Source organism: Balaenoptera ricei, chromosome 7 (assembly GCF_028023285.1).
Source record: "Balaenoptera ricei isolate mBalRic1 chromosome 7, mBalRic1.hap2, whole genome shotgun sequence".
Classification (NCBI taxonomy): domain Eukaryota; kingdom Metazoa; phylum Chordata; class Mammalia; order Artiodactyla; family Balaenopteridae; genus Balaenoptera; species Balaenoptera ricei.
The window spans coordinates 29,019,702-29,038,810 of record NC_082645.1 but is presented as its reverse complement, the minus strand read 5'-3'; the positions used below and the strand labels follow the sequence as shown (position 1 = coordinate 29,038,810).

The window sequence follows — 19,109 nt, the reverse complement described above, 5'->3', positions numbered from 1 at the left end:
ATAACAGAGTGGAGAAAAACTACGATCTTGATCTGCAGCCTAAAGATAGATCTTCAGCATATGTTTGGCATTGCTGAAGATGGAAGGTGCAGTAATGATTCTGCATGCAGAGCTACGGTCCATGGGTTTCCCCTATAGAGGGGACTCCTTGGCTTGTCTAAAAATGGCTTCAGGCATCCAGACACCTTTCATCCTAGAGGACACTCAGGTTAGGCAAGGCAAAGAGTCCGTAAGTTTTTCAGAGTAAAATAGATGAGCCCCAGCCATGACCATCTATTTGGGGGTGGGGTTAGCAAAGTAAGGAAGTAACAAGACCACAGTTTTAGAGGTCAAGATAGACCATGGTATCACGGGAGTGAGATAGGTCTTTTAAAGGCAGAAGATTAGGCACCGTTGCCTTTGCTTGGAGATAGAGCTCCAGATTTCTCTGTGATAGTGCGTATGCATTCTAGCTGCTTATTTTCAGTTCTATTCCCAACAATCACATTTCAGACCCATTAAGAGGTATTAAAACTTGACAGACCACTGTAAGTATACAGCAGAAATACCCCCAATGAGGCTCTCTCCGTGGGATGCAAGATGACAAAGTCACAGAGAGTGATTTTAGCAATCCTGGAGCTATTCTATCAGTCTCCCTATCTGGAAGACTGGCTCCCTGCAGCTATATCCCAATTAGATGGAAGAGATAATAATGTGCAACACTGCTAATTATGAGACAAGTATACATTTAGGAGGCTTAAAATTCAGAGAGACTTAAAGCCCTCACTGCCCTTTGTGTTCCAATCTGAGATCCATTTCCTCTGCTTATTCTTAAATACACCTATAAATTATGAGAATTTTTATAAAGTGACATAGCACCCAACCCAGGACCAAGTACATAACATGAACATTTACATATACAGTGTCAGATGCAAAGGGGCACAGTGGAGAAAATGGGGCTTAGAAGACACCTGAACTTGGGTTCAAATCTTTCCTCTACAACAGACAAGCTGCGTGACCTTGAGGTTACTTAATTGCCTGTCACCATACCTGTAAAGTTATGCCTATAATTTCATAGTACTCTTGTAAAGAGCTAAAATACTCCTGGTACCAATAATTGTGCCTTTGACCAATAGATATTAAAAAGTAATTATTCTAATATTTCGTCTTTTTACTGATAAAAAATAGTGGAAGTGAATTCTGCAAAGGCTGGCTCAGTCTTACAACTGGCCATTGAAAAAGCCAGCTTTAAAACTGGATATTCTTCTCTCGTCTTTCTTTTTTCCCATTCTATAATTTAGCTGCTTGTTCTTTGTCATAGGAACTAATTACTTGATATAGTCAATAAGTTTGAGCTGTTATAACTATTGGACTGTGTGTGATCAAGGATATGACACTGATCATGTTTTATTCAGACACAAACTGAAGGTTACTGGCTTGCCTTTTAAAATCTTCAAACAAAAAGAAAAAGACGGGCTTCCCTGGTGGCGCAGTGGTTGAGAATCTGCCTGCCGATGCAGGGGACACGGGTTCGAGCCCTGGTCTGGGAAGATCCCACATCCCACATGCCACAGAGCAACTAGGCCTGTGAGCCACAACTACTGAGCCTGCGCGACTGGAGCCTGTGCTCCGCAACAAGAGAGGCCGTGACGGTGAAAGGCCCGCGCACTGCAATGAAGAGTGGCCCCGCTTGCTGCAACTGGAGAAAGCCCTCGCACAGAAACGAAGACCCAACACAGCCAAAAATAAATAAATAAAAATAAAAATGCTGGCTTAACTCCTAGAGAGTTTCATTAAAAAAAAAAAAAAAAAAAAGAAAGAAAGAAAGAAAGAAAAAAAAGCTGGAAAGCACAAACTTGTGGTGCTTTGGAGTTAATACAAAATTATTTTTTTCATTATGGACTAGAGTGGACAGAAAAATCATATGCCATCTGTGAAACACAAGAGGCAGGCTGGATTACATAGTATAGAAAAATATTATAAACTCATACACCCTGAATTAAAAAATATGAAAGAGGAACAAATCATAATCTGGGATTAATAACCTTCTTGGAACGTTATCGCTTGAATAATTCATGATATGCTAAATTTAGGGAGTTCTACATTCCACTGAACTGATGAAAATTCAACAGACGAAGATCATGACTAATCCAAATATTAAGCTCTTCTATTACATGCTTTGATCTTTGAAATCTATCTAAAAAGATCCCTTAGTGGAAGTCTAGAATCAGTCTTTCTTTAACGTGAAATAAATTGGATTCAGGCTGTTCTAACCTTGAAATCTTTAACACAATTAGAAAGTATATGCCGAGCATCAGGTGTACATTAAAGAGACAATCCAGACGCTTGGAAATAAAAAAGAGCTCATTTCAAAGTTTCCCCTCAGATCAATGTAGTTCTGTGGGTTCGATGGGGAAGTGTGGCTATGGGGGAAGCATCCAAGATACCCAGCTCGCCAGGATTTGCCTGACAGCCCAGTGACTTCCTAAACGGAGACAACGGTGTGCATTTTGCTTTTGATAAAGAAGTCAGCGGAGAGCCGCAGGTGCTGAAGTCAGACTCCCGTGCAACTTGCTTGCGCACTTTCATGTGACTAAATAAACTCTGTCTCCTCTTGTGGTCCCTGCCCCATTGCCGTCACCACTTGGAAAAAAAAAAGCGGCTAGTACGAAAGACAGCTGCGGGCCGCATAGCACAGGGAGATCAACTTGGTGCCTGTGACCACCTAGAGGGGTGAGATAGGGAGGGTGGGAGGGAGACGCAAGAGGGAAGAGATATGGGGATATGTGTGTGTGTATAGCTGATTCACTTTGTTGTAAAGCGGAGGCTAACACACCATTGTAAAGCAATTATACTCCAATAAAGATGTTAAAAAAATAAAGAATAATAAAAGGTGGCAAACTTATATTAAAATAAACTGACTATGGAAAGGCCCTAAATGAATATATTTTGAATTGGAAAAAATAAAATAAAATAAAGTGATTATTGAAAAAAAAAAAAAAAAAGACAGCTGTGGGCACACCGTTTTAGAAGAGACAAGGCGCAGATGTTTTTCAGTGGTAGTTTCCAAACTTTTCAGCGCCAGAGTTTGGTCTCTTTTAAGAAACAAGTTCATCTGTGCCATATATTGCTGCATTTGATTATTTGCTGTTTGTTTGTTACTTTTAGCTTGTGCTGCATGAGGATTAAGGCATGATTTAAATGCAGAGTTGTCTCATTTTGGAAACAGTACTATCTGCCAGGGGGCTGGTGATCAGAAAAGAGTGGTGCTGGAAGATTGAAGCTGGAAGGCTGGAATATGGAAGTATTGATAGTTTGAGGGCGAATAGAATAGAATAGAATAGAATAGAATAGAATAGAATAGAAATAGAATAGAAATAGAATAGAATAGAATAGAACCACAAAGGCTGTCTCAGCAGTGTCCTGACGGTAGCTGCCTAAAAATTCAAGGGCTATGTGTCCTATTCTTTGTACTGTTCATTTCATTTATTTTTTTAAAGATTAAGATTGGGCACAAATATAATTTTAAAATATTCCTTTTTATATTTTTGTTTGTAGTCCTGATATAGAGCCTTGAATGCAACAGGTAGTCATAAAATGCCTGTGAGATTGAACCCTGAGAAGCCTAGTAAAGAAAACACCAGTTACAAGAACTACGGCACCTTGTCATTCAATTCTGACATAAACATCACCTCCTCAGTGGCCTCTCTTCCCGCATCCCTCACTCCCCTGCAAGACACTTGTTATTCTCCATCACATAACTTGTTTTTTGTTTCAACACAGCACTCATCAGTGTCTGTTACTTTTGTGTATATTCACTTGTTTATTTGCCGTCTCCCTGTCTTGTCATCACCATCTAGTTTTCCACTAGAATATTAGTCTTATGAAGTCAGGGGACTTTGTTTCCCTGGGATCTTATCCTTTCTATACATGGTGTATCCTCAGCTCCTGGGAGAATGCCTGGCTATGGGGAAACTTCCAGTGAGTATTTTTGAAATATATGAGTAAACTTCTCTACAGCCCTGACTTAAAGAATAGAAGTCAAAATAGCAGAATCACCATATAATTTATTTTCTGCACTGCCACTTTTGACAATGAAAGAGTACACCAGTAGGTGTCAGGATAAGGATAATAGATGTAAACTTTATAAATCCTGCTTGAATAAATAAAGGAAAAATGGAATACATATACATTTAGATTCCTGGAAGGTTTGCCAAATATCAGGATTATGGAATATTTTTTAAAAGGCATTATTACATCTTAATTCAGGATATCAAGGCATCTAAAGGTCAAGAAAGGATTCTCAAGAACTTATCCTAGCAGACCCTTAGAAGCTAGCTAGAGGTGATTTATATCTAGTGCTATATTTATGTGCCAGTGGAAACTATCAAATGACTCCCAAGTGCTTTACACAATTCGATTTCTCCTCGTAGTTAACACCCCTTCCTTAGTCCTTCTGTGCCTTAGGTCACACAATGACTTTCCTTAGGAAATTTTCGATCGTTTGTATTTGTTTATTATTCTAAGGATTAGAAAAGGTGAATTTAAGTTCAAACTCTAATTGCCTAGAAATCTCTAATAGTGGGATTCAGATTTGGAAAGTATTTTTCCTTGTTTGTTTTTGTTTTTCAAGTAGACTAACAAGGTCTGATGAGTCCACAGCACTAACAGAACTGCTTGAAAAATTAAAGTCATATTTTATAATACTAAACTTACAATTGGGGGTCCTAGTTTCAAATGTAGTGTATTAGCATAACATGGAGATCTGTTACATTTCACTGACTTTGTACAGTGGCAGAATTAGGATATTTGGGGCAAAAATGATGATAAACAGATCTTCTGTCTCCTTGCATTGAACACATTCTTGAGTAATGATGCTCAAAACTTATGAGTTGAATTAGAGGGAGAGGAAAATAGCCACTGGCAGGGGTTGGCTGCCTTTGGGCTTACGATCCAGTATGCAAGCTTTTCCCCTTCCAACTTTCCCCTATAGTCCAGAACCACCTGGGCAGTGACAAACGTTAGCTGAGATTCCCCCCATGTGCCAGGTACTGTGCTTCATGGGAACTAGAAGGATTCACCCATGAAGAACCCAAACAAGGTCATTGATTCCTTAGACAGACAGATATTAAAATTGATTCAGGGACTTCCCTGGTGGTCCAGTGGGTAAGACTCCACACTCCCAATCCCTGGTTGGGGAACTAGATCCCGCATGCATGCCGCAACAAAGATCCCATGTGCCGCAACTATGACCCGGTGCAGGCTAAATAAATAAATAAATAAATAAATAAATATTTTTTTAAAATGCCATTTGAAACACTGTAAATGCTCATTGTAGTATATCTACATTGACATGATGACAAAATAAAAATTGTAAAAAAAATTGATTCAATTTATACATAATTAAAGTATTAGAAGGTGATAGTGGGGGTGATGGTGAGATATTCCACGGGAGCAAGGAACCAAGGTGGAAGGAAGCATACACTCAAGATCGTGACCGAAATATCCTATATCACAGCAGAGAGATCCAACATGATAGTGGAGGGTGATGGGGATACAGAGGCGGGCATGGGGGAGATCCTGCAGGTCCTCGTGGACCATGCTCACAATACAGGACTTCATCCTTTCTGTACTTTTCCATGCTACCCTTTACGGCTGTTCTCATAGCCGTAGGAGAGTCACACCTCCTAGCAGAGGCCCACGAGGACAAGACTGCAGTTCTTCTGGCTGTGGGATAACCAGGGTAGCTCACGCTGGACAGGGAAGCAACCAGTTATTCACATCACTAATGCAAATAACACCTCTAGCTTAATGAACTCATCTACATGTAATGTTACCTATTTGTTTACTGTGTGTTGTCCCTCAACTAGATTGTAAGTGCCATGAGAAGAGGGAAATTGTCTTTTTCCCCCCTCACTGCTTCATGTCCAACACATTGTACTATGACTGGCACATTAGTATTTGTTTAATGGATAAATGACTCTTAAGTCAATAGGAAAACAACTGTTCGGATTTGCATTTTCAAAATATTACTTAGACTGTGATTTTAATGGATGGACTTTGAGTGGGGTAAAAGGATGAGATGTGAGAGTGGACAATGAGAGGAACTGAGTCCATGGGATAATCTTTAAAAGATCCTAGGGAGTCTCTGATAACACTCTTTACTGCTGGTGTGTAGGAAGGTGGAGATGGAAATTAACACATAATAAACACCCATGCTGTGTCAGGTACTGTGCTAGATGCCTACATATATTTCACAGCATTTAATTCTCAAACCCAAAACAAAGCCTCTAACATGTGCATGAATTCCATTTTACAGATGAAGAAGCTGAGACTCAGATAGAGTAAGTCATTTGCCCAAAGAGCTGCAATTTGAAACTCGATTTACCCAACTTTAAAGTTGATGCCCAGCTGGAAACTATACATGCTGCCAATCAGAATATTTGAGAAACTAATATAGGTCAATCCATCACTGAAATCTTGGTCCTAAGATTTGCCATTTGGTTTCCTGAGGTGCTTTGCAGGCTCTCAATTGTGCAGGAAATGGCATGCTGTTATTTCTGGACATTGTGATTCCCAGATTTTCATTTTGAGTGATGCTCTTTGTGGAAATAAATTTCAACTTCTGGGCTTCCCTGGTGGCACAGTGGTTGAGAATCTGCCTGCCAATGCAGAGGACACGGGTTCGAGCCCTGGTCTGGGAAGATCCCAAATGCCGCGGAGCAACTAGGCCCACGGAGCCACAACTACTGAGCCTGCACGTCTAGAGCTTGTGCTCCGCAACAAGAGACGCCGCGACAGTGAAAGGTCCGCGCACCGCAATGAAAACTGGCCCCCGCTCGCCGCAACTGGAGAATGCCCTCGCACAGAAACGAAGACCCCACACAGCCATAAGTAAATAAATAAAATAAATAAATAAATAAATAAGTTTTCATTTAAAAAAAAAAAAATTTCAACTTCCTCAGCTACGTTTCTCTAAGGCATATCCTGAGTACTGCTGTCAGCTCTGCCCTCTCCAGGATCTTAGAGCTGAGTTCACAGGTGAGCCCCTTTTCCTGCTACATCCTGCGTCTGCTCCTCAGACAGTCCCAACTAAGGCAGAGAATTATCAATAGCCCCAGCCTGCTCATTTGTGAATAGCTTAGAAATGAGCCCATATCCTAGTTCCAGTGGTCCAGTCACAGAGCTTCTAAAAACCTCCTTCCAAATATCTTTGTTTGGTGATCAGATCCAGGTCTTTTAACCCCTTTCCCCATCAGATTCCATGATTCCTCCAACATACAATTCTTCTTCCCTTTTCCTCCCCTACTTAGTGACTAACCATATAGCAGGATTTTCCCTAGGTCCCTATTCCAAATTTCTGACATTTACCTTGTGATAAACTGTAACTCTTTTTCAGGACAAGAACCCTATCCTAAACGACAGCTCTGTGCTTTCCTGTTATGCTCTCCTTGTTCTCTTTACATGGACACATGTCTTGGTCCCTACTTTAGCCTGATGGCTGGAGTGCCATCTGCTGTTGCCATTTGCCTAGCTCCCGACTATCAGCTGCCTCCTGAATTCCTTGCCATTGTTCATTATTTACCCAGGAACTTATAGTATTAATAGCTATCTGTTCAGCAAAGATTTATGCTCCCTTTCCTCCACAGGAACTGTTTCCTCCATAACACTGTTGCTAAGAAGCGACCGGCCATCCAGAAACTACATTTCCTACTGGGCTATCTTGCACTGAGCTGGAGAAGTGGAACCAAATTTTATCCGATAGAATATAGATAGTAGAGATATACACAACTTCCAATCTGGTCCATAAAAACCTCCACAGGATGAGCTGGATATCACCCTCCAGAGAAACTTGATTATGTTTAAGCAGTAGGGCCTCCATCAAGCTGTGTCCTTGGTTGACTTCGTGAAGCAGAAACTACCCCTTCCTTTATGTGAGTGAAAAATTAGTCTCTAACCTATGATATGAAGCCACTGTGACTGGGGGTGTTTACCTGATACAGGAACTAACTTTACTTATAGGATACATCTTCTTCTAAAAGCTACAGAGGCCAACATTTTTTGAATTGGTTGAACTTAGGGCCTTTAAACTAAACACCGTCCCACGGGGTCAGCGGCCCCTCTGGGGTCTGCCACTGTTAACGAGGCCAGTTCTTCACCCTCTGCCTCATTATAAAGGACTGATAACTACTCAGCCATAAAAAAAGAATGAAATAATGCCATTTGCAGCAACGTGGATGCAACTAGAGATTATCATGCTAAGTGAAGTAAGTCAGACAGAGAAAGACAAATACCATCTGGAATCTAAAATATGGCACAAATGAACCTATCTATGAAACAGAAACAGACTTACAGACATAGAGAACAGACTTGTGGTTGGTTGCCAAGGGGGAAGGGTGTGAGGGAGGGAAGGACTGGGAGTTTGGGGTTAGCGGATGTAAACTAATATATAGGATGGATAAACAACAAGGTCCTACTGTGTAGCACGGGGAACCATAGTCAATATCCTGTGATAAACCATAATGGAAAAGAATATTAAAAAAAAAGAACGTCTAATATGTGTATAACTGAGTCACTTTGCTGACAGCAGAGATTGGCACAGTATTGTAAGTCTACTATACTTCAACAACAAAAAAGAAACATTAAAGAAGAAAAAAGGATTGACAGGAGGCCAGGCTCGTTCCCTCTGCTCTCCTGAGTCAGCCTCATGTGATGTCCAGCTGGCCAACGTGCCTTATCCCATGTATCAAGCTATGGCATACGGAGAGATACTTAAAAACTAAATTGTTCTGTGGGAACCAACACAGGGGAGCCACATACCTCCATGGCCACAAGTCTGTGAGCACTCTGTCCAAGCCGTCCACCCCGAGAGCTGACAGTTGACCACGCATTCCACCAGGCAGCGCAGGCTCATCCTCTGGGGCTTCTCCAAGTTACGCTGCAGATGGGAAGGGAATGTGATTGTACTGGAGAATTCACAGCAACATCAAAGCAAATCACTATCCTTTTATGGGATAATAATCTCTATTCTATGAGAATAATCTTTTCTATATTTTTGTGGGGAAAAATATCCTGGCTTGTAGAAACGGATGGCAAGCCTAGAAAATGATGGTCCTTACTTCATGAAATAGAAACTTGTCAGCCCCAATTTTTTTGGATAAAGTCCTCAACTTTAGAAGTAGATCGGCAGTTAAGGTACCGGGAAAGCAGGCAGTTATGTGACACAGAGATCTGTCCTGTCACTCAGCCAGCAAGGAACCAGGAGGATGCCTCACTGTTAAATTTAGGCTCCTTGCCCTCTGGATGGGCCAACAGTACACAGAGAGCTCAAACTAATAGCTACCTAGGCTAAAAGAATAAATAGAAAAAGAATAAAACTCAAATCTACAAACCATCTAAAGTTTGTAAAAAAGACCAATTAGGCTAAAAACGTAATCATGGTCTTAATCAAGGGAAAAGTTGATGATACTGTTTCTTTTCCTCTTATCCTCTCTGAAATCCACATCTAGGCAAAATTACACACTTTCTAATGGCCAAGGTAGAAGAGGTCTTAGTGAAAGAATAAATCATCCAAGAAACAGAAAGAATAATAAAAAATTCTGTTTTAGGAATCACACACTGTGTGATTGGAGAAAATGCTAACACTCAATACAAGTTAAATATTAGCAATGTCCACACTGAGGTAAAATTAATGATTATAGCATGATTACTTGCTAAGTGGGCAAAATAGAAATGACCACATGGGATCTATGATCCATTTGAGATATACAGGTATTCTCGTTAGGTTAATTTGGGACTTTAACATTCTTTAAATATTTGCTGGATATATGGGAATTTAGGAAGCAGAGAAACTGATTTTTCTATTAATGAATAGTTTATATCGCTCATTGTATCAAAAGCAAAGATTTATTATGTACACTAAATGTAAGATTTTCACTTATTTGGAGTTGTTGTAGATTGGTGATTTATTTTTCTTGAAGCAGACAACATCTTGAGAGGGAGATGAAATTAAACAAAATGTTAAAATAAATCACTGACACTTGGTAGACAGAACTCTGCCCTGTATTAGCCAGTCTCAGCATTTCATTAAATGGGATGTTCAATTTCAGATGGTCTAGTCTCAGGGGTGGTGTTAGTCCATGGTGATACTGTTGGTTTAAAGAGATGTTATGGCAATACTTAACAAGGTTAAATCAGGATCGGTGAGGAGGGTTTTGTTCTGATTTTAATTTCCACTTGTGGACTCTTCTTACATAAGGAGAAATGGGACAACTATTATTTTGCTGGTTTCCATGGAAACCTGAGCTAACTGGCCCCACCTATTTCCAATTATTCCTAAGATTGTTTTAGTGATTCTTATAATGGGACAGCATATGGGCATCTTTATTTCTATTAAACTGCCCCCATCGTGCATTTCACTTATACGTTGGGAAGGAAACGCCAACTTTTTTGGAACAGGTTTGATTACAGTTTTTGTCCAAACTCCACATATTTTGTCATAGGGAAAAAAAGGGAACAATAAAATTACAAAAATTCAAAAGCCACTAATTTGAAACTTGGTAAGCAGGCATTTTGACTTACTTTGAGAAGAAAAATGCAACTGTGCTAATTACCTAGCAATCATTTGCTAAGCAAATTAGCAAAGTATTCTAATAGCAAGTGTCAGTATTCATCTTATATGCAAGGAACAGTGTTTCCTATTTAGGCAAATGAATCACTTGCCCGATACAAAGAGTCATATTTAAATATTAGAGTCTCCTGATGTCAATAGTTTGTTGGCAAATAAGTTCTTTAAAATAACGGAAAAAACTAGATTTTTAATGAATCCATTTCCCCAATGCAAAATGACCTTTCCTGGTCATTTTAACTGAGTTCAAACTAGTGAGATGTAACTGTATGATACTAGTACCTCTACTCTAACTGAACCTAAGCTGTGATGAGAAGAAATCAGACTGTCATTTATATCAAGCATTTTGGAGGTTGCAGACCAATATTCAAAAAACAAACAAACAAACAAACAGAGCCATGGGTGTGGGATACAAATATACACAACTCACCTGCTCACATTGGTCCACACTAACAGGCTTGCCATCACTGCGCACACAGCTCAGAAGGCGGGTCCTGATGCCTTGCCCACAGGTTGCATTTTCACTCAGCTGGCACGTGCTCCACTCTACAGGCATAGGGTCACCACACTGAGTTTCAAAGTTATGACCATGTGAGCAAAATACAACACACCTTTGATTCTCTGCATTGGTGGAGGAGAGTGTGCACAGAATCCTGAAACCACTTTCAAGTGGCTTCTAAAAGCATCCTGCAATTCTTTTATTGAAAAACAATGAATCAGATCACCAAATAACAAAGTGAGTTACCTTCCTAAGTTTGGTTTCTTGAGGTCAAGAACCAAATCATTTTTAGAAACCATCTCATAGTTGGCTGAGGTAGGAAAAGAGAAACACTAAGCACAAGGGTAACGGAAAACCAGTTTGGAATCATCTATTTGCTGGGGATAATTGAGAGAGGGAAAAAAAAAAACAACAACCAGAAATGATGCCAGTCTTTGATGTAAACTTGAAGATGTTTTCAAGGAATAAATATAATTTTCTAAATCATTTGGTATATTTGGTACAGTGGAGCCAAGAGAGGTACCCCAGAAGGGAAAGAGGGCAAGATATATGGACTATTTCAGGAACTCTCATTTTAAGAAAATTATTCTCTCATGAGAGAAGCTTTTGTAAATTTGGCTAATTGTATTACAAACTGGACACCAGGAGTTAGAATAAATCATCCCATAACTAATTCTTTTAAAAAAAATCTTATTTTGTTGTTGTGGGTAGAAAAAAAAAAAGATCCTAGATCATATACAGTGAGAACCTATCTAAGGAGACTTTTCATATTTGGTAGATGATCTAAGAGCTTAATAGGAAGAGCAAAGCCATGTATAGTAAAATCAGCATTTTAAAGACATGCTCTTCCAGTAAAACAAATTTTACTGTATTTCTCAAAAATTATTACGAAAACTAATGATCTGAAGGACCTTTAACTAAAGAAAAAGGGAATATACACCAGGTCAATGTTCACCTATAAAGACAATGAGACAGCCCCACAGAATTCACTAGGAGGTTCTCTACATGAGAAATCTCGGTAGTGCCGCTCTGTCCTCAGTGGGGAATTAGTTTCAGGAAGAGGCTATTGTTTTGCCTCTGCAGGCATGTGGCCATTTGGTCGTCAGTACTGAATTCGATGCTGAGACAACCGGTTCCGCATTTTGTGGCATTCCGTGTGTCTGCCGCTGCAGGGAATAGCAGGGAGCAGATCAATGTGACTACGCAGTCCTTTGGTATCAGACACTGAGCCCGGTGGTACCCAGGAGAAACCTGAGCTGTGTCTGAATAAGGAGGCTGTGGTGATTTTCAGTGCCTCTAAAACATCCCTATCCAGTCAGGCCCCCCATTCATCCTTCGTGAGCCCCATAGAGCAAGTACATCACAAGCTTGAATTTCTTGAAATAACAAAAGCCATGGACCAGCTCCATTCTATGACAGCTTGGTTCCCTGCTTCGTGGTTTTCAACCGTACCTGTTAGATTGTACTGGAACTGGAAGCAATTTTCATTGAGGAGGCAGGGCCGCACCTGTGAGTCTTCAGCGCACGTCCTTGAGCTCAGCGAGGGCCTCAGCAGATGGCGGGTTCTTCTCTGCGTTGTGTGTGGATCACACGACTATGAAAATCAAAGAGCAGGCAGAGTTAGAAAGGACCCCGTGTTTGCGGATAAATTCTATGTGCTTATCTGTATACATGGAGACACGCGTACAGCAGCCGCAGGGCAGAGACTGTTGAGAGTATGAAACAGAATATTTAGAAAATAAAACCACTATGGGATTCAATGTAAATAGTTTTTGGGGTTTTCACCTGACAGCTCTTTCTCGTTCTACATTACGATGAAGCCTACATTTCTATCTCCCATGTATAGTTAGGCACATGAGACTATTTTCATCCATTAAACACTCTCTATTCTAAAATTCGTCTGCCATGTAGCAAGAGATGAATGCATTCTGATGTTTCAATGAATGAAAAAAAGGAAGATAATGTCGCTTGTGCCCTCAGATAGTCTAGCCCAATAGAAATAATCACACAGAACATTTTAATGAGAAAATCATTAAAAAAAAAACAGAAGGAATTATGAAATCAATATTGCCGATATACCAAAACTTTCCTCTTATTTGGGAGGCCCTCTGATCCACAGAAGATGAGCCACTGCATGCTGTTGCCCTTTCAGCAAAATAAATGTACAAATATGAACTTCAAAGATCTCCTGCAAAATCAAAATCTACCCAGGGGTCTCACATGTCCTCTTACAGCCTCAACTCATATGACGTTCTTGAGCCAGGTAAACCTACCTGCTACCTGTCATCCATCTGCTCTACTCACAGAGGACCTTCAGAAGTTCCCCCCTACTGGAATAATCTCCTTTCACGTGTCCTAAATCCTATACTTCTTCTTCTTTAGAACACTAACCAAGGCTTCATCGTTGACAGTCTTTCTCTTAAGAATGACAGATCCTTCTCTTCCTTCCTAAGCAACCCATGCTGAAGAGTACAGGATTTGATTCTAAACATATACATATATGTTACACCTGCCCTTATATGATCATTCTTTGTTTCCTTATTACTCCATCTCCTTTTCTTTATAAACTCTTTGAAGGCATGATAGATCATGATTTCTACTTCCCATATCACTCCCTGAAAATCTTGGTATACATTTTACCCACAGTGGTTGTTCAATAAACACCATTAAATATGGTCACGACAACGTAATTCCAGACCCAGAAACCTCGAGGCACATAGATGTTTAAGCCACAGGAAAAAGAAAAGTCTCTGAAGTGATGTCATCACATCATCATTTCCATATTTGGGATGTTTTGTTTATTTTTTTATTCCTTTACCTTTTCAGATATTGTAGCAAGAACAACCTGTAAACTTAATCTTGGCTGTTAATCAAAATGATAATGTTGGATGGCACTGAAATATACAGAAAAATGCCACAAAAGTCTCTTCTAATTTTAAATGTTCAGAGCCATTGAAACACATTTACTATCCATGTGGCTTTATAGTTGAATCATCTGTCAATACTTGTACAGTCATTTTATTTTTTAATTGTATCAAATTGTCTCTAGATGATCAAGAAGAGCCATTGAAATCAGGTAATTATTCTGAATTATCTGAAAAGGAATCCCATGCTAAATGCATACAGATAATTTCTTATTAGTTCACCAATTAGTTTGTTTGTTCTCGTGGGAAGGAATAATAACTTAAATGATTTACCAATGAAAGAAAATGCAAGTATCTTAAAAGATACTCCTGATTAGTGTTCTACTACTTTTCTACCTTATAAAAATCAATTAATGTTTGAACCAAAGGAGCATGTGTAAGGATTATGAACCTGCTTAGTCTAAACCATCAAATAAAGCAAAAGAGAAAATAACACACACACACACACACACACACACACACACACACACAAACATGAACACACAATTGAAATTACTATGTAACCTTGAACAATTCACTTATATATTCTGTATCTTAGTTCTTCATCTAGACCTGGGTGAGAAAGGGGTTTGAAGAAGACAGGGGCATAATTTGATAGTCTTTAAGAATACCTTCCCTCAGACCTCATACGCTTATCAGTCTCTAAGTCCGCTGGATATGCTTTTAAGATGATACCCTCTCTCTGCCTGTCATTCATAGCCATGTAGACTTTAATTATCACGTTCTAGAAATTAATATATTGAAAACCAACACTGCAGCTAACTGTCTTACTAACTCTATCCATAGAAACAGGCAAAGAAGAGGCGCAGATGGCTGAAATCCACAAACACAATCCAACCTAATCTCAGGTGATATTTTTACATTCGACCTTTTAAAATTGCCCTAGCGCTGCTAACAAGTCATAGATTGACTTAGTGTGTCTGCTCATCACTCCTTTCTCTTCATTAGCTATTTATTGGAAGTTCATAAAATAATGAATAGGTCACTAGGGAGATGAGAGTGGGCTAAGAAAAAAAGAATGACAGAGGAGGCTTACACCCAGATGATTTCTTTATTGGATCAAGACTCTTCAAATATAAACCGGGATCTTTTCTCCCCTAGAGTATTTATACAAAGACATACTGTCAACTTCCTGAATAGAGGAAGTGAGAAACTGATGTGTTGATAACTAACCGAAAGTCAACTTTGGACCAGTCTCATTATAAAGGACAAAGTTATATAGCTAAAGTTTATTTGCTAGGGAAGGAGATGACCAATAAGAACCAGTAGAATCTGGTACATAAGCCCCTTTATGAGACTAGATTTTTGAACTTTGAAAACCAGCACTTACCTTAAAGTTCAATCCTTCATTATGACATTGTGCCTTCACACCTTTTGTTCTCTCTAGCAACAAGGCCTTTACTCCTGGGCCTGACCTAAATATTTGTATTCATCTGTCAAAATTAAATCAGATATTCTCTCTGAGAGCCTCCACTGACTTCCTTGTACTCTTATAAATGGAATCACCATGTGTAGTAAACGTTTCCACTGCACTAGTATTGATATGTGTGTATTCCTTCCCATGGGCTATTTGGAGAGCATGTGTCTTAATTTTCTTGGACATGGAGAGCCTTGTTCTGTGTCTGACATACAGTATGTAAACAATAAATACTTGTTGGTGTAGGATAATTTGGTTCTTTCTGGGCAATAAGACCAGATTTTTGTAAGCTGCCATTAGCAGACAAAAGGTCAACCCTCGACTATGATCACACTGTCTAAATGTAAGGGTTCCCCATAGGTCTGTATGTCTGATAAAATGAGAATATAATATTTTCTCTCCTTCCATACTTTTTCTATAAAATCCAAATATTTCCCAGAATAATAGAGTCTATCATTAAATTAATAAATTATATCAGTAAATGAGTTTTTAATTTACCCATATAAAATAACAGTTTAGATGATCTATCTTCAATAAATCCAACTAAGAATGTATAATTTGATATTTTTCTCACAACACTGAACTATTAACAATGACAGTTTAATAAAACCTGGCATAAATCCAGGTACCTGTGAATTGAAGTCACTCTGTAAATTTCTTGTCTTGAGATAAGCAAGACTCCCCAAGGCCTGGCCTTGTCAGCGCCCATCAGATACTGAAACCCAAGGCCTTTACTCTGTTACAGGGTATCTCTGATAATTCTGAGAGTGTCTCTCCCTCATTTAACCAATTAGCCCTATTGTCAGTCAGTAGTTCTGCTTTCTCTGTCTTTCATGAGGCAAAAAAAAAAAACAAAAACAAAAAACAAAAAACCATTGCAATGCTTTGTAAGGAAATTTTTGAATGAAACTAAACCCTGATTCTCAAAAGTTGATAAGAGAAAACCTCTAGGATAGAAAAATTGCCTGAAGAATATTACTCATGCCTCTCATGTTTAAAATATTTCTCAGAGATTCTGAGAAACTCATTACAGGCATGAAAAATAAACGTTCTTTGTATATCATAATGCAGCAAAGAGAGCAAAGTCAAAACCATACAGACTATATGCTCAGTAAAATTAAGTGACAAGTTGTCTCCACAAACCTCAAACTATGAACAGGTGGGGACCAATGACTGAAGTTACAGAACCTGTGTGATATCAGCATCCAGCAGGAGAAAGAAGAAGGTAAAAATGGGGCATCTGACATACCCAAGAATACCAAACTGGAAGACTAAACCTGGGAGTAGGAGATTTTTACATTCTCCAAAAGCAGGTGAATATAAGGGATCCGTGGAGAGATCAGTAGGTGATTATCAGTCTGGGCAAAGTTTCTCCTTACAGTAGTACTTCCACAAGTAAGTGAGAAAGGATGAAAGAATTGGAACGTTGCCATTTCACGTTTCCTAAATGATAAAGAGTTTAGGCTTTGACCATCAATGATAGCCAAGCACATAAAAAGGGATAACCACACCTTGCGTGCCTCCTGAAAAAGAGCACATCTTCTATGAAGGAGTCTTGCCAAAGACCCGAATCTGATTAACTCTCTGCATCCAACGTCCAATTTATGGGAAATTCCAGGACAGAGGAACATGTTAAACTTCACCACAGGGATGCAATTTAAGAGACAGACTGGGAAATTCAATAGGAGAGGTGACCTGTTTCCTTACCAATAAATTGCTGGGAAGAAAAAAAAGAAAGAAATGGAAGAAGCTAGGTTAAAAGAGATTTAAAGACATACATAAAAACAGGCTTGAACTTAATGGCTAGCCCACACAGATTACAGATCTAAAGAAAAAGTAAGAATAAAGATTATCATAGGGGGAGATTAACCAAGATGGCGGAGTAGAAGGACGTGCTCTCACTCCCTCTTGCGAGAGCACCAGAATCACAACTGGCTGCTGGACAATCATTGACAGGAAGCCCCTGGACTTCACCAAGGAGGATACCCCACGTCCAAGGACAGAGGAGAAGCCACAGTGAGACGGTAGGAGGGGCGCAATCAGAGTAAAATCAAATCCCATAACTGCTGGGTGGGTGGCTCACAGACTGGCGAACACTTATACCACAGAAGTCCACCCACTGGAGTGAAGGTTCTGAGCCCCACGTCAGGCTTCCCAACCTGGGGGTCCGGCTACGGGAGGAGGAATTCCTAGAGAATCAGACTTTGAAGCCTAGTGGGAATTGATTGCAGGACTTTGACAGGACTGGGGGAAACAGAGACCCCACTCTTGGAGGGCACACACAAAGTAATGTGTGCATCGGGACCCAGGGGAAGGAGCAGTGACCCTGGGGGAGACTGAACCAGACCTACCTGCTGGTGTTGGGGGGTCTCCTGCAGAGGCGAGTGGTGGCTCTGTTTCACCATGGGGATAAGGACACTGGCAGCAGAGGTTCTGGGAAGTTCTCCTTGGCGTGAGCCCTCCCAGAGACTGCCATTAACCCCACCAAAGAGCACGGGTAGGCTCCAGTGTTGGATTGCCTCAGGCAAAACAACCAACAGGGAGGGAACCCAGCCCCACCCATCAACAGTCAAGTGGATTAAGGTTTTACTGAGCTCTGACCGCCACAGCAACAGGGAGGGAACCCAGCCCCACCCATCAACAGTCAAGTGGATTAAGGTTTTACTGAGCTCTGACCGCCACAGCAACAGTCAGCTCTACCCACCACCAGAGCCTCCCATCAAGCCTCTTAGATAGCCTCAACCACCAGAGGGCAGACAGCAGAAGCAAGAAAAACTACAATCCTGCAGCCTGTGGACCAAAAACCACAGTTACAGAAAGATAGAGAAGATGAAAAGGCAGAGGGCTATGTACCAGATGAAGGAACAAGAAAAAACCCCAGAAAAACAACTAAATGAAGTGGAGATAGGCAACCTTCCAGAAAAAGAATTCAGAATAATGATAGTGAAGATGATCCAGGACCTCGGAATAAGAATGGAGGCAAAGATTGAGAAGATGCAAGAAATGATTAACAAAGACCTAGAAGAATTAAAGAACAAACAAACAGAGATGACCAATACAATAACTGAAATGAAAACTACACTAGAAGGAATCAATAGCAGAATAACTGAGGCAGAAGAACGGATAAGTGACCTGGAAGACAGAATGGTGGAATTCACTGCTGCGGAACAGACTAAAGAAAAAAGAATGAAAAGAAATGAAGACAGCCTAAGAGACCTCTGGGACAACATTAAATGCAACAACATTCGCATTATAGGGGTCCCAGAAGGAGAAGAGAGAGAGAAAGGACCAGAGAAAATATTTGAAGAGATTATAGTCGAAAACTTCCCTAACATGGGAAAGGAAATAGCCACCCAAGTCCAGGAAGCGCAGAGAGTCCCATACAGAATAAACCCAAGGAGAAACACGCCGAGACACATAGTAATCAAAGTGGCAAAAATTAAAGACAAAGAAAAATTATTGAAAGCAGCAAGGGAAAAATGACAAATAACATACAAGGGAACTCCCATAAGGTTAACAGCTGATTTCTCAGCAGAAACTCTGCAAGCCAGAAGGGAGTGGCATGATATACTTAAAGTGATGAAAGGGAAGAACCTACAACCAAGATTACTCTACCTGGCAAGGATCTCATTTAGATTTCATGGAGAAACCAAAAGCTTTACA

At 40.0% G+C, this 19,109-nt stretch overlaps 1 protein-coding gene across 1 annotated transcript in view; it reads right to left on the bottom strand.

The window, feature by feature from the left end:
* The window catches only part of THSD7B (thrombospondin type 1 domain containing 7B), a 594,306-nt gene that overhangs the window by 31,962 nt on the left and 543,235 nt on the right, over nt 1-19,109 (bottom strand). The window contains exons 16-18 of the mRNA XM_059927090.1: nt 12,558-12,699; nt 11,037-11,152; nt 8,800-8,917 (exon numbers count right to left, since the gene is read on the bottom strand). Coding sequence (XP_059783073.1) covers nt 8,800-8,917; nt 11,037-11,152; nt 12,558-12,699 — 376 coding nt within the window. The remainder of the gene's footprint in view (nt 1-8,799; nt 8,918-11,036; nt 11,153-12,557; nt 12,700-19,109) is intronic.